At 43.4% G+C, this 27,097-nt stretch overlaps 1 protein-coding gene across 4 annotated transcripts in view; it reads left to right on the top strand.

The window, feature by feature from the left end:
* Positions 1-27,097, top strand: part of LOC127578870 (tumor protein p53-inducible nuclear protein 2) — a 45,038-nt gene that overhangs the window by 6,608 nt on the left and 11,333 nt on the right. For all 4 annotated transcript variants that reach the window (XM_052031399.1, XM_052031401.1, XM_052031397.1 and 1 more), the window contains exon 2: positions 12,342-12,645. In XM_052031399.1, coding sequence (XP_051887359.1) covers positions 12,528-12,645 — 118 coding nt within the window. In that variant the 5' untranslated portion in view covers positions 12,342-12,527. The remainder of the gene's footprint in view (positions 1-12,341; positions 12,646-27,097) is intronic.

Below are 27,097 nucleotides of genomic sequence, written 5' to 3'. Positions count from 1 at the left end.
AGGGGGAGAAATATAATTTGTATCATCCCTCTTCTGTTACCACCCATTCTGTTGCAATCTTGTCCCCACTTGCCTCACCATCCCCACATCACCCACACCCTAGTCAGAGAGCTGATGATCTAGTCTCACTCCCCTGAATGATCTCTCTAGGACACATGTGCTAACTAGACATTGTGGGTGCCGGAGTTGCTATGGAGAATTGGACCAAGGGGAAAGAGGAGGGCAAAGCCACAGTGAATTGTAGTTGGCAGTGCCTGTAGTTGGCTTGCATTCATTCAAGGTCCTGTTGCCATTAGCAATAAAAAAACTTAGAGGCAGAGTGTTTGACTTCTGCAGTTGAACCTAAGTTCTGAGACTGCATCACATGTAGGACAATGCACGGCTTGTCCTTCTCTGTGAATCACTATTAATTCTGTTCTTTTCAGAGTAAATGGTGTTTTTTTTAAATCCAGAGCCTTAACATCCAAAGAAATTCTTCAAAGAGTAACTGACCTGGAACATATTGGTACCTAATATAGAAATTCCTATTGTTTTCCACTTCCCTTACGCATATATTAGGTTTGATTCATGAATAATCCCTTCTTAACCCAGAGGGAACAGTGTAACACAAAACTATACTTAATACAGTAAGCAGATCAGGTAACCAAGGTAATTGTTATTCCTCTTGCTCACACCACTCTGCAGAGGGAAGATTAAGGGTTCACTGACTGTAGAGGAAGGAGGAGGTGAGGAATCATTTTTAAGAACTATGTCACCAAGGGGAGAGAGGTTGATCTAGTGGGATCCTAAATAATTTTTTCAAAAAAAATGTAAAAGGCCGAAGGGCCTGTTTTGTGCTGTATGGTAACTTGGAGGAATGCTTTATCAGCAGGCTTGATGTTGGCTGAGATTTAGGGGAGGTTATTTTGGGACTGATGTTGACTGAATTTCATCAATGTACTGAGCCATTTTGGACTCTTCAGCATTTTTTTAAAATATGTAATGGTACACTGCCAAGGTTGGAAGTTGAAGAGGAATTGCATCAAGACGCAGAAATTAGAAAATGCTCTGATTGTTGTTAGAGGAGGAGAAGATCTGAAGAACATATGGAATTCTTGGTTGTTGAAACTCTGTGAAAGATGGTGCTTAAGAGTAAGAAAGATATTAGTTCATAAGTTCATGGCTTGTGATATCAGAATTTTTTCTTTTGCATGGATTGTCTTAGACTCTTGGACCCAAGATTAACCTCTTACTATAACTTGACTTCAAACACAGCCTTGTGACTGAAATGTGGTCTGTCACAGTGCAATACGTGGGTCCTGCTGAATACTGTATGGAAATAACAACAGTAAAGGAATTATATACTTGATCACATGCCAGACATGTTATTTGGAATCCTTGAACTCCTAACAGGACTCTGTTTAAAACAAGGTCTTAGTTTTGTGAAGTTCTCAAGGTTTTTAACCTTTTGTTCAATTGCAACAAGTCTTGTCTTGTTGATAGATCAGTGTTTCTGTAGTCAGGAAGACCAGAGGAGTCAAACCTGTGATCTTGCTGCGATAGTTGGTCTCAGCAGCTGATCAGTGAAAGACTTAGTGGCCAATATTCCTGTTATCCAGAATTAACTGCTGGATTGCAAGGATAGCATGGGGGTAGTAGATTGGTCCTTGCACATGGATGTTACGTGGGCACACAGGCTTGGTGATCCATTTGTGATACTGACCGTAACCAACTCAATCAGTTGAAATGAATTACCATCTGAAAATCTAGGCCACTGTGTCTAACCTTGTAAATGAGGAATGGTCACTTGGATGACCAGTGAATGACTCTTGCTTAGACAAAAAAAAAGCATCCCCCTGGGATCAGGAGTAAGCCATAAAGCTTGCTGTGCCAGTCCACGAGACCATGGCAGAATTTATGCCTCTTCCACTTCCCTGCCTAATCAACTTTTATCCCTGTTCCCCTATCAGTCAGCCTTGAATGGTGCACCAAAGACTTGCAAGCCTCCGAGCTAAACGGTCGACTCCTTATCCTGTAGCCTATGGCTCGGGAACCAGCCTCTGGATAAATCTTCTGACAGCCCATCTCATCTCATTCTTCTGAATTCCACACAGTATGGGCTATTCTTTCTCAACCTCTCTTCAGGACAACGTCCTCCATCCCAGAAATCAATCTAATGTATCAAATGATGTACCAACTCCAAGGCAAGTGTGTTCTTCTTCTTGGGAAGAGACCACACAGCGTGGATGTGTGCAGTTCTGATCCCTCATACATTGCAGCAAGAATTTAATTTTTACTGCAGAAAGGGAAAGTTGGAGGGGTGGGGAATGAGGAGCAACATGTAGCCTTGCTGCAGTGATCTGTTGAAAAGCCTACTTCTGCTGGGTCTTGCAGTAAATGTAAATGGATATCTTCGCCTTTCAACTCTGTATTGTGACCAGAGTTTCCCACCTTTATGTGCGAAAGCTGAGGCTATCAAAAGCAGCAGGAAGAAGAGATAACAGCCAAACAGAAACAAATATAAAAAGTTTCCTCATTTTTCCCTCTTTGCAGAAGGTGACTTCAAATAACATAGTTTTCCAATTCAAAGTTTCTGCGCGTTACTTGGCGTGCTCTCTGTGACTTTAACTTTGTGTGTTTGTTAAGTCACCATGACAGAAATTGAACTATTTCTACTGCTCCAACCACTCCCTTTCTCCTGGAAAGAATTAGCTTTGTTAATCAGATTTAGTAGCATGTGAAACTCTGTATGGCAAAACAAAGTACCAATTATAATAAGAGATTTTGTTTTGAGTCTTGAACCAGCCTGTGGTGAAACATTCCATTGTACAAAATACAGTAAATAGTCCATGTGTCTTTGTTATCTGGTGTTTCCTATAGTTAGTGAAATGTTAACTTAAAAAAACATTTAAAAGGGCCTGCATTTATTTAAATTCTTTACCACTTTAGGATGGCTAATGAGGTACTTTTGAAGCATTGTGATAATTCCCTGTCACAGAGAGGACCAGCAAACTCCACACAGTGCCAGAGGTCAGGATTGAACCCGGGTCGCTGGAGCAGTGTGGCAGCAGTTCTACTTGCTGTACCATTGCTGCCTTGTGTAGGAAACACGGCAATCAGCTCGTGTTCAATAAGCTCCCGCCAACAGCAATGAGATAATTTAAAAGCAAAATACTGTGGAAGCTGGAAATCTGAAATAAAAAGTCAGGCAGCACCTATGTAGAGAGAAATGGAATTAACGTTTCACATTGTTGACATTTATACAGAGCCATCATTGACTCAAAATATCTGTCCCTTCCCCCCCACCCATAGATGGGGCCTGGCCACAGAGCCAAGGAAAGTGGGTAATCATTATGCTTGATGGAGAAAGAGAACAGGCAACACTGAAATACCATTCATCCTAACCAGTCCATACTGGCACGGTAGTGTAGCGGTTAGTGTAATGCTATTACAGCGCCAGCGACCAGGGTTCAATTCCGGCCACTGTCTGTAAGGAGTTTGTACGTTCTCCCCGTGTCTGTGTGGGTTTCCTCCGGGTGCTCCAGTTTCCTCCCACATTCCAAAGATGTACGGGTTAGGAGCTGTGAGCATGCTATGTGGCGCCAGAAGCATGGCGACACTTGCGGGCTGCCCCCAGAACACTCTATGCAAAAGATCCATTTCACTGTGTATTGATGTACATGTGACTAAAAGAAATCTTACCTTTATACTCCTGATCTGCTGCCTTGCACCCATTTTTGATTTAACCATATTAGTTTATACTTCACAATCTTTCTATTACCCAGCTTCCCTTATGTTTCTCCTAAATTCCTTACTGGATTGATTAATGAACTCACACTTTGGAATCCCACCACACGGATTAATTTTGGAGAGATGATCACTCAATAAGTGATGCTAGGCAGACAATCAAAGGAAGCTAGAGATGGCCTGGACTATTAAGTCCTGACCTGGTGCATTCTCTTGACATACTGTATGCAGACTAGAGTCTGGGTATTAACCACTTCGTCCATTTAGCAGACTATGATGCTCCCGTCTTTACATTTATGCAGTACTGTGCATATCCCGAGGTTGTGAAAGGTGCCACAGATGAAATCCAGTCTGTCTTCACCCAGTTTATAGATGACTTTACACCCAATCATTCTGCCGATGTTATCTGAGCACTTGAATAAAACCTAGAACCTGATGGATTGCATCTCTTATAAAGCAGCTGATACCTTCTCCCTCTGAGATTTCAACCTGTACCCTGCTCCGTAGGTATAATTATTTCATTATCCTGCATTGTGATTTTGAGTATCACATTATTTTGCAGTAATATGTTCTCACAACAGTACAAATAATTATAGGTGGATGAATGTAATTCTGTCACTATGAAACTCCTACACCATGAACCCAAGACTTTTGATTTGGTGCTTGTTTTTGTATCCACTCTCATCTACTATTTCAACCCAGTTACCAAGGGAAGGATCTGCACGGTGGGCAAGACATGCATCACAAGTAGAGAGAGGGCTTCGGATGGGGCAGGCACGGTAGTGTAGCAGTTAGCATAACACTTTACAGCACCAGCGACCCCGGGTTCAATTCCGGCCACTGTCTGTAAGGAGTTTGTACGTTCTCCCCGTGTCTGCGTGGGTTTCTTCCGGGTGCTCCGGTTTCCTCCCACATTCCAAAGATGTACGGGTTAGGAAGTTGTGGGCATGCTATTGTTGGCGCCGGAAGCGTGGCGACACTTGCGGGCTGCCCCCAGAACACACTACGCAAAAGATGCATTTCACTGTGTGTTTCAATGTACATGTGACTAATAAAGAGATCTTATCTTCTTTAAAATTTTCCAAAATGAACTATTTTCATAATGAAAAAAAATAACAAAGGGGGAAAAAAAGCAGTGCAGAAAACCTTTTTTACATTCATGGTCGTTACATTCAGTAGTGTAAACTTTTTTAGGGAAAAAAAAACAGACAAATAAACAAAGCACCATGTCATTCATTTACCCCCCTGGGGTGATGCACCCTTTTCATTGTTTGAGGGGCTACCCCACCCAACTTAGCCCCTCCATGTGTGGTAGCGGAAGGAGCCTAGACTGTGGTCCTTTTCTTATTCTGGCTTCTGCCCTCTTCCTTTCCGGTCCTGATGAAGGGTCTCTGGTCGAAACGTCAACTGTTTATTTCCCTCCATGGATGCTGCCTGACCTGCTGAGTTCCTCCTGCACTTTTTGTGTACTGCTCCAGATTCCATCAGTCTATAGCATTCCCTGACTGACATCTCAACAAGTTTCAGGCAGACCATAGGGCGTCTTTCACCGAGTTGATGACCCTCCAGCAGCACTTCATGTCTGCCTTGGTGTGTGTCCACAGTGAAGTACTTTCAGCAGTAAGGATCCTTCTTCTACTGATCTTGGTATCAGCTAAAGCACAACCAAATATTCATTACCTTATTCATGAACTTGCCTTTGATCAAAGTTGGCTGGTCTGTTAATTAGTTGTTTTTTACACTCCTCTGTGATTACCCTTTAGAAAGTGATTGTGATGTGCATTCTTGAGCTGCCACAGCCTTTGGTGACAATATTCCCACAGCTCGTAAGTAGAAATTCCAGGATATATAGTGAATGAGTGGTGATGTACCTCTGGGTCAGGAAGGACTGCTACTTGGAGAGGATCCTGCATGCAGTGGTGCTCCAATGCACCTACTTTCTTGTAATAGGGGCCGTTGGTTAAAGATTGCTGATAAAGCAGCCTTGGCAAGTTGCTGCATTGCATGTTGCAGACAGTAGGTTTTGCACCCACTGTACACTGGTGGAGAAGGGATTCTTTATATGGGGTGACATTCAAAATAGTGTGGAGCTTTGCTGCTGGAAGGGCTGAATAGCAAATGGTATTAAATTCACTCTCTAGTTGTGAGTGTCATGGGCAAAACCAGTTTGAGATGAAGGAAGCACCTTGTTGGGCTTATTCAGAGGGCCCAGAGTAAAACACATTTGTCCATGGCCACCTGAGGCAAGGGTGGCAAGATTAATATCCATTAAGGAATGAGTGAATTTAATATATTCAACATTTTCATACTTGTTCAACATTTCACTTGCAGGTTCTTAAAACTGAATTCTGCTTCTCAAAATATCTGGTGTGATTTGAATTTGTTTCAGATCTCTGCATTAAGAGTCCACTTAAATAACTACAATATCACCACACCAATATATAAATGTTTAATACTGAAAGTAATACTAAAAGTACTGATCTGGCAAGTTAGATCACATGGGATCCATGGGTAGGTGGATTGGATTCATAATTGGCTTAGTGGTAGGAAGCAGAGGGTGATGGTCAAAGGTTGTTTCTCAGACTGGAGGCCTGTGTCTAGTGGTGTGTCACGGGTCAGTGCTGGGACCTTTTATTTGTAATTTATATAAATGATTTGGATGTGAAAGTACAAGGCATGATTAGTAAGATAAGAGATAAGATAAGATTTCTTTATTAGTCGCATGTACATCGAAACACACAGTGAAATGCATCTTTCTGTGTACCGTTCTGGGGGCAGCCCGCAAGTGTCACCACACTTCCGGTGCCAACATAGCAGCCCACAACTTCCTAACCCGTACATCTTTGGAACATGGGAGGAAACCCACGCAGACATGGGGAGAACATACAAACTCCCTACAGACACCAGTGGGATACCAAAATAGGTGTTGTAGATAGTGTAGAAGGTTATGAGAAATTACAGGGGGATCTTGATCAGCTAGTTATGTGGGCTGAGGATTGGCAAATGGCTTTCAATCCAGATAAATGTAAGGTATTGCATTTTGAGAGATCAAACCAGGGTAGGACTTGTACAGTGAATGGCAGGGCACTCGGGAGTGTTATGGAATAGAAGGACCTAGAAGTACAAGTGCATAGTTCGCTGAAAGTGGCGACACAGGTAGATCGGGTGGTGAAGAAGGCATGTGGTATGCTGGCCTTCATCAGTCAGGGCATTGAATAGGGGAGTTGGGAAGTTATGACACAGTTATGCAAGACATTGGTGAGGCCGCACTTGAAGTATTGTGCACAGTTTTGGTCACCATGTTATTGGAAAGATGCTATTAAACTAGAAAGTGCAGAAAATATTTACCAGGATGTCCCCTGGACTTGCGCCGAGTAACAAAGAACAGTTGTGTAGACTAGGAATGTCTAGTTGCCTGTCTAAATGACTCTTAAAGGTAATGATTCCACCTCTACCTCTGGCAGCTCATTCCAGATATCGGGCACTGTGTGTGTGTGTGTGTGTGTGTGTGTGTGTGTGTCTAAAAATTACTTTTTTCCCCTCAAATCCCTTCCTCTTACCTTAAATCTATGCCCTTTTTGTTTTTGATACCTCTACAGTGGGGGGTGGAAAGATTCTACTGACCAACCACTATCTTGGAGTTCTCCCTAATCTCACTTGCCAATAGCCCTCTTTGACCTCCCAATTTAAGTTCTCTCCTGTGCATTCTATATTCCTTGTGTCTCCCTCAGTTCTCGTTGCCTCGACCTGCTACACGCTTTTCTGATTTTTAAACCTTCAAAATCCTTTGTCATCCAAGGTTTCCTAATCTTGTTATCTTTGCTCTTCACCCATACTGGCCCTGAACTCTTGCTCTCTTTTAAGAGACTGACGCTGGTGAACTGTTGTTTTATCTGTAAGCCACATGCATTTTTCCCGCCACCTGAATCCACATGCCTCCCCTCAACCCCCCACCGCCACCCCAAGCCACACACCTGCCCCCCCCACCCCAAGCCACTCGTCTCTTTTCCCCCCCCCCACCCCAAGCCACACATTTCTTTCACCCCCCATCCCCCCCACCACCAAATTCAAGATCATAACTTGAGTACCAACCTCATCCCTTTCCATAACTACCTTAAAACTTAAAGAATTATGGTCACTGTTCCCAAAGTGTTCCCCCGCTGACACTTCCACCACCTGTCCAGTTTCATAACCGAAGATGAGGTTGAGTACCGCCCCCATCTCTAGTAGGACTATCTACATATTGTATCAAAAAACTTCCTTGGATACACTTAACAAATTCTGTCCCATGTCAGCCCCTTGCACTAAGGCAATCGCAATTAACATAGTGAACATTAAAATTCTCCCGCTACTGTAACCCTATTGCTCTTGCACCTTTCCTCAATTTGCATGTATAATCGACTCCACTAATTCCCTCTGACTATTGGGAGGCCTGCAGTATAACTCCAGAAAAATGAATGCCCCTTTCTTATTCCTGAATTCCTTTGGCCTCGTTGGACGATCCCTCCAGGATGTCCTCTCTAAGTACTACCATATGTTCTCTCTAATCAGCGGTGTGACTCTCCCTTCCTCGTTTATGTTGTCCTCTGTCACATCTGAAGCTTCTATGGCCCAGAACATCAAGCTGCCAGTCCTATACTTCCCTCATTCATACTTTTGTGCTTGAAATAATATCACAATTCCAAGTGCTGATCCATGCTCTAAGCTCATCTGACTTACCTGTGAGGTCTCTTGCATTAAGGTAAATGCAGTTGAGCCTGTCAGCCCCCCCATATTACCTGACCTGCCTCTGTCTGCTCCACCCCATTGATTTATCCTGTTTTTCTCCCAACTTGCTACACTGCTACCATACTCCCAACCCCCTGCTAAATTAGTTTGAACCCTCCTGAGTAGCGTGAGCAGACCTCACTGCAAGGATATTGGTCCCTTTCCAGTTTAGGCGCGACCTGTCCTCCTCCTTGTACAGGTCCCACCTACTCCAGAAGTCTTTTCCCTCTGAATCACTCCAGTCTTGTTACTGCCCAGTGTAATAGAACATAGAACAGTACAGGTCTTGTGGCCCATAATGTTGTGCTGAACTACATGAACACCTCCTCCATGATCAATCTAACCCTTCCCTCCTGCACAGCCCATATCCCTCCATTTTTCTTACTTCCATGTGCCTATCTAAGAGCCCTTTAAAGGTCGCTGTTGCATCAGCATCTACCACCACCCCCCGGCAGTGCGTTCCAGGCACCCACCACTCTCTGTGTACAGAACCTACCTCTGACATCTCCCCTAAACTTTCCTCCTCTGACCTTAAACAGATGTCCTCTGGTATTGGTTATTGCCGTGCTGGGGAAAAGGTGCTGGCTGTCCACTCGGTCTACGCCTCTCATAATTTATTGTGCCCACAAATAAGTGACTAGTTAATCCTCTATACACAATAACTCAGTTTTAAAAGACTGCCACTTGTCAACTGTTGTTTTACCTGCAAGCATCTGCTCCCAATCTACTTTCACCAAGTCCTCTCTTACGCTTTTGAAATCAGTCTTCCCCCATTTCGAGACCTTAACTTGAGGAACTTTAAGATTTTAAAAGCCATATAGATGGTTAACAATACAAAATGTGTTGTCAACTTGAGCTTTAATAGGCATTTTTTTTTAAAAAAAGCGAAATCTTTAAAGCGCTCCTTGTTTGGAGAGGAGAGGGAGTGCAGTTTTCTTGGCTGTTATTGGTTTTAAAAGAGAAATTTAAGAAAAAAATGCCCCAGTAATAGGTTTTGCCTGTGAATGTGAAACTGTTTAATTCTCTTACACCAATGTTATTGCACTGGAAAGGTTGACTTCATACCTTGCCAATGGTTGAGTGTTTGTCCTCATTAATGCATCTCCAAACTGAGGTGCATTAATGGAGGACAAACACTCAACCTTGGGTAAGGTATGAATTAGAAGCTTACCTGTGGTTAAGCACTGTAACATTTTACAATCATAAGTGTTCATCATTTACTTCTTTGTCCAATGAGAAGGAAATAGAGCAGGGATTCCAGTTATTCTCAGACCCACAGGGGGTGTAGGAATCCCTGCTCTATTCCCTTCTCATTGGACAAAGAGAAGTAAATGATGAACACTTATGATTGTAAAGTGTTGGTCCTTAGCCACAGGTAAGCTTCTAATTCCAGAAGACCCTTCCTCAATCTTCCCCTGTGACTATTATTTCACTCCCAAGAGAAACACAGTTTGGTTCTGGAACAGACCTCAAGAGTTAGGAAACATTTCTTAGTTATAAAAACCAATGGCAGGGAAAGGAATAAAACTGCATAAACAGTAGCTAATAGACAGAGTACCTCCTGTAAACTTAGTCTTGATGGATGTGTTGCATTGAGGCTGCAGCTATGTTATGATTGACTTTAATGACCAAATTCCAGTTGTTGGCAATGAAGTCTTGATGTCTTCACTGCTGTCAGAACCTGGTGCTCTGTCGTGTCTAATAAAACCAAAATAGGCTTGGAAAGAGAGTACTATTTATAACTAGAAATGCAGTTTTAACCCATTAGGTGCAATGAACACTGTTATAGAATTTTGTCTTTATTTTCTCTGCTCTTTTCCTGAATGATACAAAACTAGGTGGCAGTGCGGGCTGTGGCGGATGCAGAGGGGCTTTGGGGGGGAATATAGACAAATTAAGTGAATGGGTGAGGATGTGGTAGATGTAATATCTGGAAAAAGTTAGGTCATCCACTTTGGGAGAAGAATTGAAACCCGAGTTTTAAATGGCGAGAGCTAGAAAGATATAGATGTTCAGAGGGGTCAGAGTGTCCTTGCACATGAATCACTTCAAGTTGATATTCAGGTACAGCATGGAGTTAGGAGTGCAAATGGTGTGTTGGTCTTCAATGCACGTAAAGACAAACTGCTTCATTTATACAAGGGACCTTTTAAGAATGCATCTGGAATATAGTGTATGAGTCTGTCACCACATCTAAGAATATACTTGACGGAGGCAGTGCAGCAAAAATATCACCAGATTGATTACTAAGATAGTGAGTTTGTCATGTGGAGAGATTAAACAGTGTAGGCCTATACACTCTTCCAGAGAAGGATCATTAATCTGAAATATTAACTCTGTTTCACACTCCACAGATGCTGCCAGACCTGTTGAGTTCTTCAACATTTTGTGTTTGCATTTTGGGCCTAAGTTCTTCAGAGTTTAGAAGAATGAGGGATGATCTAATTAAATGTGCAAAGTTCTAAGGGGACTTAACAGAGTGGATGTAGGGATGACACTTCCTTCAGGATCAGAATTTATGGTCTCAAATATAAGATGTGCCATTCAATACAGAGATAAAAAGAAATTTTTTTCACCCAAATGTTGGTGAATCCTTGGAATTCTGGGCTGAGTATATTCAAGGAAGGGTCAATGGATCTTTGCATTTCAAGGGAATTGAGGAGTTTGGGGTTAGCACAGGAAAGTGGCATGGAGGTAAAAGATCAGCCACTATCTCATTGAATGTCGGAATGGGCACAAAGGCCAAATGGCAATTCCTGCTTCATGTTCCAGGATGTGGATTGCAGCCCATTGGCATCTTGCCCATGACTGTTTGTCAAGGTGGATGTTGGCAGGTTGGGTTACCATGGTGACTCCCAACATCAGGGTTGCCAACTCTCCAGAATTGTCCTGGAATCTCGACACTACCTCAAAAAACTTTGGAAAATTACAAGCATTGAAATAAGCGTAGCTTTATATCACACACTTATAAGTTTTGAAAACATGGTAAAAGAGGAGAAAAGGCTCTTTGAGTCAAGAGTCATGAAATTGGATAATAGTCTGTGCCAAAAACAAAACTGCATATGCTGGAAACATGAAATTAAATACAGAAATGCTGGAAACACTCAGCAGGCCAGGTAAAGAGAGAACTGGAATTGTCATTTTAGATCCACGATACATCTGACAAAGGGTCCCTGACCTAAACTATTAACTCTGTTTCTCTCTCCACAGATGCTGCCTGATCTGTTGAGTGTTTCTAGTATTTTCTGCTTTAATTCAGAATAGTCTGTGCTTTTTGATAAGCCTGGGAAGGATGTGGATATATAATTACAACCAACGATAGGAGAGCACATGATGAAATCTCCAGGAATACAACCAGCCAGAGTTGGTATCCCCTAATCCATGTCATGTCTGAATATCCCCTAATTGGTATCCCCTAATCCATGTCATGTCTGAATATGTCCCCAGAGTGTGTGATTGTTAACAAATTTAATTGGATTCCTGCAGTATGGTGTACTTAATCCCACAGTTTAATACTGACGTTTTTGTTATAAAATGGACTCTTGACCTCACAATCTACCTTGTTATGGCCTTGCACTTTATTGTCTGCCTGAACTGCTCTTTCTCTGTAGCTGTGACACTTTTATTCTGTTATGGCTTTTCCCTTACACTACCTCAATGCCCTCTTGTAGTGAAATGATCTGTATGGATGGAATGCAAAACAGTTTTTTCCACTGTACATGTGACAATAATAAATCAATTTACCAATCTTCAGCTGTGGGTTGGGCTTGCACGGAAGAAAAAACACATTTGGTTAGTTATCGTTGTTGGGTAAAGACTGCTTTACTTTTTGTCCTCATTTGTTCCAGGCCTTCTTCGCAAGTAAACCAAGTGAACACCTTATGACGGCCCTCTGAGATCTGCCCTCTGCTCAGCTGCCCGTCGCCCGGGGGATCCTTGTGCGCTGCTCGCCCACCAGCCCCCTGCCAGTCCCTCCGCGATTGGTTGTCTGCCTGTGCGTTAGACTGCGGGCCGCCCCTCACAGCCAGACTACCATGTTCCACCGACTCACCAGCCTTTTCTACGGGGAACCCGAAGAGGTCTGCACTCAGGCTCCCAGTCCCAGCTTGATCGAGAAGGAGGATGATGGCTGGCTAATCGTTGACTTTCCAGGTGAGTTTGAAGCACGTAATCTCAGTCTTTGGTAGTAGAGTTCATTTTGGGAATCTTTTTTTAAATGAATTCTATTTCAAATTAATAGGAAAAAATGTTATAGTGAAGTACAAAGATCCCTTGTTATTACCACAAATATATCTATAAATCTAAATCAAATTTGCACTTCCAAAAAAAACCTTGACACCGAGATGTTTTTGTTTTGAAGCCCACTTTGGATACCTACCACTTAGGGTCTGTGGAAATGATAAGTATGAAAGCTTGTGAAGTTTGGTGCTCTACAAGTAGAAAACCCTCTTCTTAAAGGGCATGGAGCTGTAGAAACCTCAGGTGTTGCTTGTTGTAACTCTGAGTCCTCCCGTCCAGAGGAAGGAGTTGAGGTGGGTACAATAACAATATTGAAAAGGCATTTGGACAGATGCATAGATGGGAAAGGTTTAGAAGAATATGGGTCAAATGCGGGCAAATGGGACTAGCTTGGATGGACATCTTGGTTGACATGGACGAGTTGGGCCAAAGGGGTGTGCTGTACGACTCTATGACAAAATGCTCATAATGTGGTCTTGCTTGATTTAACCAACACCCTGTTTCATCAGGGAGACAAGTGAAATGCTCTTGATCCAGGCACTAACAACTGCTAGGTTATGCCCTGGTGATGGGCGGCAAGGATGTCCATGTCACCTGTACCGTGACAGGTTTTGACATCTGCTGGACCAACCACTACATAACCATTAACCTGGTCCCTAAGTAGGAATTGCAACAGAGACCTCTGCTGTATGAAACTCTCTGCTGAAGATCTCAAGGAGGTTGCAAAGAAAGCTCTACTCCGTTGGTGCTTCCTAACCAACAGGAGACACAATGTGTCCAAGGCTCCTGGTCTGCCCCAAAGTCTACCACAGTCAGCAGATGTGAAGCATCTCTTGGAGAAAAACCCCTTTTCCTATCTTCAGTCCTGAAGAAGGGTCCTGACCCAAAATGTTGACCACCTGCTTTTCTCCACGGATGCTGCCTGGCCTGCTGAGTTCCTCCAGCATTTCAGTGTTTTTTCATCTAGATTCCAGCATTTGCAGTCCTTTTGTTTCTCTAGTGAAGCGTCTCTTGGTCCCTTTACCAGAAGCAATAGGATTGGTCTTCCGAGAGTGACCAGGAGATCTAGGAGTTAATAAATTGCCAATGCATGACGTTATTGGACTAGAAGCACCATTGCATTGGGGAGAGGAAACTGACTTGCAGGCATCTGAAGGTCAAAACCCAACCTAAAGAAAAAAATTCCTCTGAACTGAGAAGCAGACAGTTGGTGGAAAGAGAACATCAGTTAGTTGACAACCACAAAATGAGTGGATTCTTCAGCACTGTCAAGACCATCTAAGGATTAAACACCCGTGGACTCAACCTGATCCTAAAATAAAAGAATTCATCAAGGACCTGCTGGAAGAAGCACTTTGAAGATCTCGACCAAGACTCTTGTCTCTAACATGAGTACCTTGGTCCCTGTTCTCGGCCTGCTATTCACTATAATCTCAGTGCTACCCCATGACAAGTGGTTGAAAAGGCTGTGATCGGCCGAATAAACTTCTCAGTCTTACTCACTAATATTGCATATTGCCTCCAACAAGGCTCCCACTGGATGGTGCTAATCTACAGGTAGTGGAAAATTGTTCAACCTTCATCACCTCTACTTCAGAACCAAGATCGCAATTAACTCAGGTCTTTATCTAAATGGTGCAGACGGAACATTACACGTGTGTGCAAGCTTGGAGTTTGAGGAGATTTGGTACGTCATCAAAGACTCTTGCAAATTTCTACAGATGTACGGTGGAGAGCATTCTGACAGGTTGCATCACCGCCTGGTATGGAGGCTCCAATGCGCAGGATCGCAAGAGGTTGCAGAGGGTTGTAGACTCAGCCAGCTCCATCACGGGCACAACCCTCCCCACCATTGAGGACATCCTTTAGGTGGTGCCTCAAGAAGGCGGCATCCATCATTAAGGACCCGCACCACCTGCGACATGCTCTCTTCATGTTACTACCATCAGGGAGGAGATACAGGGGCCTGAAGACCCACACGCAACAACTTAGGAACAGCTTCTTCCCCTCTGCCATCAGATTTCTGGTCCATGAACCCGTGACTTCTTTCTTTTTATTATTATAAAAACACTTTTTTTAATATAGAACTCATTTTATCCACACCCACTCATTTTATAGAACTTCTTTTTCACTATTTATTTATTTTTGTAATTTATAGATTCTTATGCCTTTTGCAATGTACTGCTGCCTCAAAACAACAAATTTCATGTCATATGTCAGTGATAATAAACCTATTCTAAGCTCCAAAATCCAAATCAGGTTTATTATCATTAACTTGTATTCGTGAAATTTGTTGTTTTGCGGCAGCAGTGCAGTGCAAAAACATAAAATTACTATAACTACAGAGTAAATTGTGCAAAAAAAAAGGAATAATGAGGTAATATTCATGGACTGTTCAGAAATCTGATGGCGGAGGGGAAGAAGCTGTTCCTAAATTGTTGAGAGTGGGTCTTAAGGCTCCTGTACCTCCTCCCTGATGGTAGTAACATGAAGAGTGAGTGTCCGGTATGGTGAGAGTCCTTAGTGATTCCTTCACCTGAAGTGTGCAAGTGAATGGGCCTCGTGTTAAATATCCAAAAGACCAAGTCCTTCACCAACACACTAGATGATGATATCTTTATTGGTCACGTACATCGAAACACACAGTGAAATGCACCTTTTGCGTAGTGTGTTCTGGGGGCAGCCCGCAAGTGTCACCACGCTTCTGGCACCAACATAGCATGCCCACAACTTCCTAACCCGTACGTCTTTGGAATGTGGGAGGAAACCCAACCTCAACCCTGCAAAAAAAAAACCCAACAATCAAGATCCACGAAAACCTGGTCAACAGGGAACAGTTCCCATTTCTTAGGAGGCTCCTTGGCAAAGGCTGATATTGACAAAATCTACTTCTGGATCAGCCTTTAGTTGGCCTTTGGGCGGGGGAAGGTATTTAAAGACCAAAACCTTACCAAGCTCACTGTTCACCGAGCAGCAGTGAGTACTGCCCTCTATGCACAGCAGGCATCTGATAGTACTGGAGATGCACCACTAACACTGCCTCTACAAAATTCTCCAAATCCACAGGCAGAGTAGGAGAGGCAGTATTGTTGTCTTCTCCCCTACACAGAGGCTCTGATCAGGCTTGCACAGGTTTGACGGGTGGGCCACATTGTACATCTATCAGACTCCAGCTTTCCAAAAGCAGCACTACGCTCTGAGAGCAGCTAGAGCAAGCTTTTTCCAGGATGGGGAAAGACTTCAGGGGTGTCCTCAAAATCACCTCCCTGGGATAGTTAAAAATATCCTGACTGACTAATGGGAATTCCTGTCCCAAGACCCTTGAAGCTGGCATTCACTGAACCCTCTGGAAGGAACCACATGGAGACCAAACATGAGCAGCTGAAGGAAGGTGCAGGAACCCGATTGGTCCACCCATCCTGGCCCCTAGAGTTCTCCCTGTCCCTCCCTTGTACTGGACACTGTAGCTACCTTGGAAATCGCACCGCCGGCCCCCCAAACTATAATGCATGTGAGTTGTTCTTGAACCAGGGGGCTGCCTAAGGAAAAGCTAATGCCCAAAAACGCAAAGTGGATGCTGGAAATTTGAAATTGTCCAGAGAATGCTGGAAATGCTCAGCTGTCCAGGCACCGTCCGTGGAGAAATACAGTTAATATTTTATCAGAACTGGAATGATTGTTTAGTCTTGTTGCCCATTGGTGCTGTGGAACAATGCCTTCACGCTTTCATGTCTATCTGTTCCTCACCAAGTCCCAGTCAGCCTTGTGAATCTTTGGTCTATTTCCTGATAGTTTTGGACATGTATAATGATTGTATTTGTGTTTTGGATTTGCTTTAAGTACCACCCATGTTTAACCTGCCTCGCTCAACTGCAGGGTTGAGAACAGGGATAACGGCTGGTCACGATGGGTATTGGTCCCAATCACTCATGGGGTCAGGGTTTCACTGGTGAGGTTGGCATTTATTCCTCCTGATTTACCTTTTGAACTGCTTTGCCTTTCAAAAACCATTTCAGGGGGGCATTTAAAAGTTAATCATATCATTGTGGGTCTGGAGTCACACACCAGTCAGACTGGGTAAGCCTGGTAGCTTTCCTCCCTAAAGAATATTGGTGAATTAGATAGGTTTATGTACAACAATCTGCAGCTGCTATGGTGAGATTTGAACTGGCATCTCTAGGTCATAGACTGGGTATCTACTAACCCATTAATGTTACCACTGGCCTAAAATAACCCAGCAACAAACATACTCATGTAAAACAAACCAAAGAGTTGTAGTGGCATCAGTCATGTATGTGTTTTGGAGCAAGAACACACTTGAACTGTCCCAGGTAATGCACTGGGAGACTGAACTGAATCTGACTGAGCCCACAGATGTTCTCTCCTTTCTTCAGGACCCGAGACCAAATTGTTCACTCTTAGCAACATCAGCCAGCTGTCAACTTTGGGCATCATACTCATTGCGGCACTTTCTCCCCGTCCCAACTGTTGTAGCAGTGAGCAGTCACGTGCAAGTTTCCCAACCTATGGCTCAGTTTTATAGAAGCAGGGAGATCTTGGGTGGGTTGGAAACTGCACCAGTGCTTGCTTTTGTGAAACTGATCATGGTTTCCTCCTTGCCAAAGCTGCTTGCATTGAGGAGAGCCAACCAGAGTTGTTAATAAGCTTTATGAGAGAGGTGGTGACCATTTAAAATCAGTTCATCCCATGTATAAAGCCAATAGTGAGCTGTTAAAGATAGTTAAGTGATTTTGTGATAATCCCAAGGTAAACTGGTGACCTAATGAAAAGGAACAGAAAAGTAATTTTATTACACTATAATAACTTCTTTTTATGTTGCACCTTTAACTTACACAAAGGTCCCACAGTATTTGGCAAGCACAAAGTTGATGCCATGCTGCATGTGGGAACAGTAGGGCAAATAGCCAAAAGGTTGCTCGAAGAGGTCGATTTTAAGGAGGATAATAATGTAAAGAAGGAATTTCAAAGCTTGGGTTCTTGGTGGCTGGAGGTGATGGCGGAGCATTTTAAATTCAGGAATGAGCAGGAGACCAGAGGTAGAGGAGCACTGAGAGCTGAAAGTTATGGATCTGGAAAAGATTCCAAGGTGGATGGGTGGGGAGGATGCAAGACCATGGAGTGATTTGCAGTCTTGAGAGAGCTCTCCCAAACAGCACTGTGGACATACCCATACCTCCTGGACCACATTGGTTTAAGAAGGCAGCTCAACACCACCTTCTCAAGGGTGACTAGGGATGGGGGAATTAAATGTTGGCTCAGCCTGCAAGGTCTTAGTGTTATGTACCAGCAACAATAGAAACGCAACAAGCCATGTTTAAATGTTAGAATCTATTTATTAATGACCACATGTAATAATAAAGAAGAAAAAATTAGATATCAGATAGTGACCAAAATAAACCAAAGTGTGTGTGCGGCTAGTTCCCCAAACCCCAAGTCTAGGAACGGTTCTCAAAGTTCTGTTCAGTTCCGAAGTGAGACGATGAGCAAAAGCTTCTGAAACCACATTAGAATGTAGAGAGAATATAGAGAAAAGGAGTTTACGAATTCCACAAGTCCCACGATGAAACCAATATGACACCTCAATCGCCGAAGAACTCTGTTGCTTTCAGTCAGAGATATCTGCCACTTCGAAGCACTCGATACATGGCCGTCCACAGATACACCCGATTCCTGATGCAGGTTAACGACAAAGTGGAGTCCACAGATTGTTCCAAAAATCCATACATGGATTGTAAGGTGACACTCACTAGATTGTGAGGGAGACAGAGAATGGATACTGAAGGTGCAGTCTAAAACTTTGAACATGTGCCTATTTTGAGAGAATCTTTCTTTTCTTTCGAGTGTGGTTATCACCCTTCTGGATTGAGACCCAACCCTCTGGAAATCTGACCTGTCACCCCTACTTGTACCAGGTCAGCTGCACACCTACAGCCCTCCTCCTAAAGCACTGCTGGAGAAGTCGGTGCACATTGTTCAAAGCTGGGTCAGTCTCAGAACCACGAGGTCTTGACTTGTCCTGGAGCAGCAGGATTCCTCCCTAATAATGTCCCAGCCCTCAGCTGGGAACGTGATCAGGCAGATCATCTGTACTTGCTTCCCTCCCCCCGCCAAGTCCCATTCCGACAACAAGACCACCCAGCCTCTCTTCCCGCGTGGCCCCTCTCCCAGATGTGTCTGTTGTTTTCCTTCAGTTTGCTGATGGTGCAGTGTGTGAAGGTGGATATAAAAGGCATCGGGTGCTACTAAATTTCTCAGCTGAAGCCTTGCAACCAAAACAATTGAAAGTGCTGAGCAGCAATAAGTGAACGTGCCCCGATAGGAAAACAGGCCATTCAGCCCTTTGGGTCTGTTCCGCCAGTCAATACTATCACTTTGACCCTCTCTCCCACTCTCCACACCTTGATGTCTTTTGGCAGCTTTCCTCTGACTGAAATATATTGAGTTAGGAAGCTGTTGTTCACGGTAAAGGGTCACTTATCTGAGACTGAGAGCTGAAGATAAATTTCTTTACTTCGAAGGAATTCCAGAACACAAGAAAATAGGAGTGGGCCACTCCGTCCCTCAATCCTATCCCACCATTCAATATAATCATGGCTGATCTATGCTGGCCTCACCTCTTCTGTGCCAGTTCCCCATAACCCTCGATCGTTCAGATTTAAGGTGGAGATGGATAAATATTTATCTAATGATCTAGCTTGCTCCAATCTTATGGCAAAGAGATTCACTACCCTCTGAGAGAAGGCGAGTATTTGACACTCCGTCTCCCAGAGGGAAGCCCGTTTATAAGGCAGGAGTGAGATTTTGGGAATCGAGGGAAATGGTGATTGGATTGGAAAGCAGATTGAGATGAAGGTCTTGCTGTAATATATTTGATTCTGAGCCAGATAGAGATTGGGGCAAATGACCAAACGTTTGGTCAGAGAGTTAGGTTTTATGGAGTGTCCTAAAGGAAGATGCAGAACCTGAGCCATCTTCAGGGGCCACATGGAATACCACTGCTTCTAATTCTTGTCCTCTGCAAAGAACTTGCACTAACATTGGATATAAATTACTTGATGTACCAGTTTTCCAGGTTTTTAAACAAAAAAAAAATTGGGAGTACAAAGATGAAGTTTCTTGGACTTGGTTTCATGCCCTGGGTTAGTGTGATGGGGAGGTGCCTGCTCTGAAAGGGTACTGAATGGTGCTATGTAACTGCAACTCTGTGCCTCTGTTTCTTTTGTATTAAGTATATGACTGCTTGTTGTTCAAAGCATCTACAACCAGTTGGAGTGATCTATACACTGGGACAGTGTAGTCCATCAACACGGGGCCCTTCAGGTTATGTTTGGCAAGGTGCACACACTGGGATGAAGCAGGAGTTTGCCTCGCACCTGCTTCGTCTCACTTGTGTTAACAGCATCACCGATTAAAGAATACCTTCTCCCTCCTCACCTTCACCCGGCCCTGTCCCTTCCCCAATCTGTGGTTGAAATCTGATTCCCTGTGGGTGAAGTTTGCCAATGGGAAATGTGCCTCTGTTAACTTGCTGTTGTGATTAGATGTTCTGTGGTTGTTTTCCTCTTAGTCTTCTGCTTTAGAATAAACTGTTTTGGAACTGTCTGCACTGTCCCCTAGGTCATTAGTATGCAAACAATGTCACTAGTTATGGTCATTTTGTTCCATCTGCATGTTAGCTGGAAGGAACATTGTGTACAAAATACAGACTTGTGCAGAGTAAGAGACCATTTGGCCCATCATGTTTATGCCAGCTCTCTGGATGCAGGTATTTATAAGATATCTTTATTAGTCACGTGCACTCTGTACTACCTCAGTGCACTGTGTAATGAATTGATCTGTATGAATGGTATGCAAGACAAGTTTTTCACTGTACCTCAGTACAAGTGACAATAATAAACCAATGCATCAAAATACACAGTGAAATGCATCTTTTGCGTCGAGTGTTCTGAGAGCAACCTGTAAGTTGCCCCCAGAACCCCGGGGGGGGGGGGGGGGGGTGGTGAGGTCATTTAATCACATGCTCCCATTTGATGGATTTGTGTACCCTTTCAGTGTGCTTGCTTTCACTAGAGCTGTTGGAAGTATGTGCCTCTATGTGCTGCAGGCCAGCACATTCTTTAACATACAACAATAGAGAGAGCGAGTTACTCCAATTACACTGCACCATTGTGTAGCAAGTTTGAACTATTCCATCATTACTAATGTTGGCAAAATCTGTCCTTGTCTCTATGCTGACTCCACCGCAGATAGTAAGACTTTTTCTCCCATGGTGGGGGTGCCTAAAGCAAGAGGGCAGAGGTTTTAGATGAAGGATAGGAGGTTTAGAGTGGATCTGAGGAAGAAATTTTTCACCCAAAAGGCAGTTGGAAACTAGAAAGTGTTGCCTGATGAAATGGTGGAGGCAGATCCTCAGGCAACATTTAAGAACTATCTAGACAAGCATTTGCATTGCAAAGGCATAGAAGGCTACAGACGTAATGCAGGTATTGGGACGAGTATAGATAATGTAACGGTGGATCAGAGGACCTGTTTCTGTCCCCTCTAATTCTGACTCTGAAAGCTTTGCAGTGGTCTTGATGCTGCCATCAGGCGGGAGATACGGGAGCCTGAAGATCCACACCTCAAGGTTCAACAACAGCTTCTTCCCCACTGCCATCAGGTTCTTGAACCCACCTGAAAAACCCTGACGCTAACTTGGACTACATTCCTTTGCATGCTCTCTCTCGTGCTAATGTTATGTTTATTTTGTGTAAGTTATGTATAATTTGTACTAGTTTAAGTTATGTTTGTAATGTACTGTGCTGCTGCAGAAAGCTAATTTTCATGGCATTTGTACCCTATGTATGTCTGTGACAATAAACCTGAACTTGATTTCAATGGGCATCTCCTGCTCCTGATTACCAGATAGGACCTGGAGGAGGAATGCTTGCTTTTTCTCTGACCGTTTTTTCAGCCCGTACTACCTTCTCTCGCTCCAGCACTCTCCCCTCTTTGCCTTCCTTCTTCCCACAGCCCCGATGCCTCATCCCCGCCTCCCAAATCCAGTGTCCTGCAGAAATCTACAGCTTGTGCTTCTAATTCGATATTGATTCAAAGAACATAATGTTGAGGTGCCCCTTGGATACTGTAATAAAGGAAGAAGATGGTAAGATAGTGGAGGCTTTTGTAAAAGTCATAAGTTACGGGAAGTGTTGAGTCCATTGATCTGATCCACAATCTCACTGAATTACTCAACGTCCCACATGGTCGTCTTCATGTTCTTGTTCTCAAAGTTTCTGTTTGTTTTCAGACCTTTTGAAATTTCTCCTTATCTCTGTATTCCAGCATCAGGATGCAAGTATTACACTGCCCTCAGTGTTTGTATTCAGCTCTTGGATGAGCTGCTTCACTGGTGATCTGCACTCCCCAGTAAACAGAAAAATGCATTGTGACGCTGTTAATAATGGATAGAAGGTGCTGTCTAATGTACGTTATTAAGAAGGGTTGACAGAGCAATTTGAGCTTGGGTTTTAAAAGCCACTGATTAAGAAACAGGACCAGACGGCCTACTTTTGTTCCTTGAATTTGCTCTGCCATTCATTAAGAAACAGCACAGAAATAGGCCCTCTACTGAGTCCATCCTTACCAACAAGCACTCATTTACACCAATCCAATCTACCTCATTTTTATTCTCCACACATTCCCATCAACTCTCCCCGGATCCCATCACTAATCTATACACGTGGGCCTATTAATAGAGGCAATTGACTTACCAACCTGGACACAGCTGATCTTCCATCTCAGAGCCATTTTCCTGCACTATCCCCATATCCCTTTATTTCCTCAGTACAGAATCTATCAGTCTCTGCTTTGAATGAACACAACCACCTGGGGAGGAGAGAATTTGAAAGGTTCACCGTCCTCTGGGTGAAGAAATTTCTCCTCCTCTTAATCCTAAGCAGCCTACGCTACTGTAAACGAGAGCCACGAGTGCATTTGCTGGAACCTGGAGCAACAAGCAATCTTCTAGAAGATCTTAGTGGGTTGGGCAGCATCTGTGGGAGGAAAGGATCTTGCCTAATGCAGGGTTTTGACCCGAAACGGTAACAATTCCTTTCCTCCCACAGATGTTGCTCAACCCACTGAGTTCTTCCAGCAGATTTTGTTACCCTACTGTAAACCTGGTTCTGAACTCTCCAACCAAGGGAAACATCTTCTCTGTATTTAGCCTGTCAAATCCTTCAAGAATTTTGTAAATTCAATGAGATCTCCTTGTTTTTAGAAACTCTAGAAAAGGCAGTCCCAGGTTACTCTGTCTCTCCTTGTATGGCAATCCTTGGACACAGTCCAGTAAATCTTCGCTGTGCTCCCTCTATGGTGCATTACATCCTTTCTGATGTAAGGAGACTGAAGCTCTGTAGTCCATGCACAGTTTCACCTAGCCTCTACAAATGCATTTATTATTATTATTGCTTTCAAATGTTCTCATAATAAAGGCCAACGTACTTTTGTGATCCTTTGTTACCTTCACTGACTTGTGTTCAAGCACACTTGAGTCCCTTTGCACATCAACACTACCCAATCTCTCACCATTCAACAGATACTCTGCTTTTCTGTTACGTCCACCAAAGTGAATGACCTTGTATTTTTCCAAATTCTATTTTATCTGCCGTGTTCCTACCCATTCATTCAACTTGTCTGTATTCATATTCGCTCAAAGCCTCTTTGCAACTTTCTCTGGTTGCTCAGGGTTTTTAGAATTTATTTATTTATACAGCTCAGTAACAGGCCCTCCCGGCCCAACGACCCTGTGCCGCCCAATTAAACCCATGTTAACCTACTAACCTGTATGCCTTTGGAATGTGGGAGGAAACCAGAGCACCCGGAGGAAACCCTTGCAGACACGGGGAGAACGTACAAACTCCTTACAGACAGTGACAGGAATTTAACCCCGATCGCTGGCACTGTAATAGTGTTACGCTAACCGCTACACTACTGTGCCACCCCTTGTTGTTTGCTACTTTCTTGTACAAAACACTGGTTCCTAGTTTACCAGGGCATTGGTTGAACTAAAGGGATTAGAATCTGTGGTCTCCAATTTTGGGAGTTTTCTCTGTATTAGATATTCATTGAAGTAGTATTTCCTGTGGGTTCAACTGGAATCTTTCTCTCCACTCAACATTTCATGTCAGTGAACTTCTCTCCTTCTATCGGGTTAGAGATTTCATCCCACTCTACTTACTTTGCTGCCAGCTCTTGCTGCATTAGTGTCCCCTCCACGGACTCTGTCTACACTTCTCACTGCCTCGGAAAAGCAGCCAGCATAATCGAAGACCCCACCCACCCTGGACATTCTCTCTTCACCCCCCTCCCACTGGGCAAAAGATACAAAAGCCTGAAAGCACGTACCACCAGGCTCAAGGAAAGCTTCTATCCCGGTGCTATAAGACTATTGAATGGACCTCTTGTACGATAAGATGGACTCCTGACCTCCCAATCTACCTCGTTATGACCTTGCACCTTATTGTCTGCCTGCAATAGTTCAAGTCCCACTCCAGAGACTTAACACAAGTCTTGGGTGAACTTCTAATGTGTCCAGTCCCATCCATTTATCATTGTAATGGGTCAGACCAAAGCCCTTGAAGATTCCATGACAGTCTTCAAAAATAGTTTTCCAGTCATAGTCATACAGCACAGAAGCAGACCCTTCTGCCTGTCATGTCTATGCTGACCATTGGGTATCTACCTGAACTAATCCTGTCTAGCAGCACTTGGCCTGTAGCCTTCTCTGCCTGGGTAATTCAAGTCCTCGTCTAGATACTTTATAAATATTTTTGTGAGTACCTGTCTCTGTCACCCGCACAGGCTCCAGATACCATCACCCTTCGGGTGAAAAAGTTCTTCCTGAGGCCCTCCAGTGTCCCAGGCTGTATTCTACCCCTCGAGTGACACCTCACCAAAGTGGGTGGTTACCATATTCCTGTTTGTGGGAGTTTGCTGTGAACAAATTGGTCTTTGTTTACTTTATACAACATGAGTTCTGGTCGCCTCATTACAGAAAGGATGTGGAGGCTTTAGAGAGGGTGCAGAGGAGATTTACCAGGATGTTGCCTGGATTGGAGAGCATATCTTATGAGGATAGGTTGAGCGAGCTCGAGCTTTTCTCTTTGGAGAGAAGGAGGATGAGAGGTGACTTGATAGAGGTGAACAAGATGATAAGAGGTGTAGATCAAGTGGACAATCAGAGACTTTTTCCCAGGGTGACAATGGCTAACACGAGGGGACATAATTTTAAGATGATTGGAGGCAGGTATAAGGGGGATATCAGGGGTAAGCTTTTACACAGAGAGTGGTGGGTGTGTGGAATGCACTGCTGGCAGAGGTTGTGGGGGCAGATACATAGGGGACACTTAAGAGACTCTTAGATAGGCACATGAATGATAGAAAAATAGGGGGCTATGTGGGTGGGAAGGGTTAGATAGATCTTAGAGCAGGATAAAATGTCGGCACAACATTGTGAGCCGAAGGGCCTGTACTGTGATGTAGTGTTCTATGTTCTTAAAACTACTTCATTGGATGCAGTTGTATTTGTAAAGTGTTTTGGGACATGCTAAGTTTTCAGAAGGTGCTACAGAAATGCAAGTCTGTCTTCTCTCTGTTTAGTGCTTGTCCCTGTCTGTTCCTTCTCACCCCTATCACAGTCTCTAGTTCTATTACAGCAGCTGCTCTAAAACATTTAGTTTGTAAATGTGCTTACCCAGAATAAAGGTACTGCTGTTAAAACTCTACTCAGGGAGTTGAAATCTTTGGAGGTGCAGGAACTGACAAAAGGTAGGGTCCACAACCCAACAAACGGTCTCCAAATGGACACACACAAAGTAGGGTTGAGGTTTGTCCTCCATCTGATGGTCACTTGTGGGTTAACTAATTTAATAAATGCTTAACATTTCCAGATGAACTTAATTGCAAAAAAATTAAAGCAGGTATAAGAAGCATTTTACTTCATATAAAATCCCACAAAAATGATCTTCTGTTCATTGGTTGTAAAATAGCCCACACAATAATCCTAGATAATGTCTGTTAATCTTGCTCTATATTCATATCAAGGTCATCTGGTCTGGATAGTAAAAGGATTAAAAGAGCTGATTATATTTTTTGTGAAGATGAATGAGCCAAGAAGAAATGCCACGTGTGTGTGTGGCAGTTAAATATCAGAGTGCAGAGTATCACAGTAACCTTGTTGGTTTTTAAACACATATTTACTTTTAACCTTTTTGGGTTCTTTGATTTTTCCCTCTTGCGTTTCTTTTGAGATCGTTTCATTTCCCAGTTCAGTTCAGTCTATGACCATGGGAGTTCTACATAGCAGCTCACCGGCATGTTCTCAAGGGCATCGAGGGAGGTCAATAAATGCAGAGCTTGCTGGAGATCTGTCGTACTCTAGAATGAAAATCAATGGGTGTGCCCAAGCAACAGGAGCAAAATGAAGGGCAGGTCCATGTGTTTCCATCCCTCATTGAAGACATTGTATGATTTGTTTCTAAGTTGTACACATACCCTGGAATAATGTTAGAGCAATCACACCGGGGAAATCACATCATCCTCTGGCCAATGAGAGGGAGACCTTTTGAATGGCCATTTACACCGTAAACTGAATGATCACTTGTAAATGTAGAAGTTGCATTACATAGGGTTTACTGAACCTGATCGATTTGAAATTTTCTTTACAGCTTGGTCTGAATTTCCTCTTGACATTTGTGTGTAATAGGTATTAACTCTGACCCCCGCACAATTATCTTTAGCAGTTAACAACTCTGCAACGACTGTGGCTTTGAAGTGTCCTACTTTAGAGAGCACCACACATTAATTGTGGAGAAACACTCTTCAGGGGAATTTTACCCAAATCCTTTGATTTCTAATTTTGCATTGATGTGGAAAGAAAAAAAATGTTGATCAAACTTGAGTTTTTTAAGCTAGAGATGAAACCACTCCCCTGGAAAAGAGAGTGAATGTTTTTTGTTTGTTGTAATGACGTTGTAAATTTTTAAGAAGGCGAGACTCACCAAAACTGGTGGGAAGGTGGGGTCACCCCAGATAATGCATGTACATCCAGATTGAGGTTCCACAGAGATCAGCCCTGTTCTCTGCCCGGTATAGAGACATTGCCTCCTCTCTCCTTATCACCCCTGCTCCGAAAATAACTTGTATCTCGTTCCTTCTCATTGGACCTGTGGGGAGGGAAACCCAGTCTTGGTAAAAAAAAAGGGAATTTGTTCTTTAGAGCAAATTGTTCTCAAGCAGTTTTCTCTTGATGGACCTATAACTTTTTTTTTGAAAGAAATGCTGGATCTGTCATTCTGAAAAA

Source organism: Pristis pectinata, chromosome 16 (genome assembly GCF_009764475.1).
Source record: "Pristis pectinata isolate sPriPec2 chromosome 16, sPriPec2.1.pri, whole genome shotgun sequence".
Taxonomy (NCBI): domain Eukaryota; kingdom Metazoa; phylum Chordata; class Chondrichthyes; order Rhinopristiformes; family Pristidae; genus Pristis; species Pristis pectinata.
The sequence above is the reverse complement of the archived record's forward strand: the minus strand, read 5'-3'. Positions and strand labels throughout refer to the sequence as shown.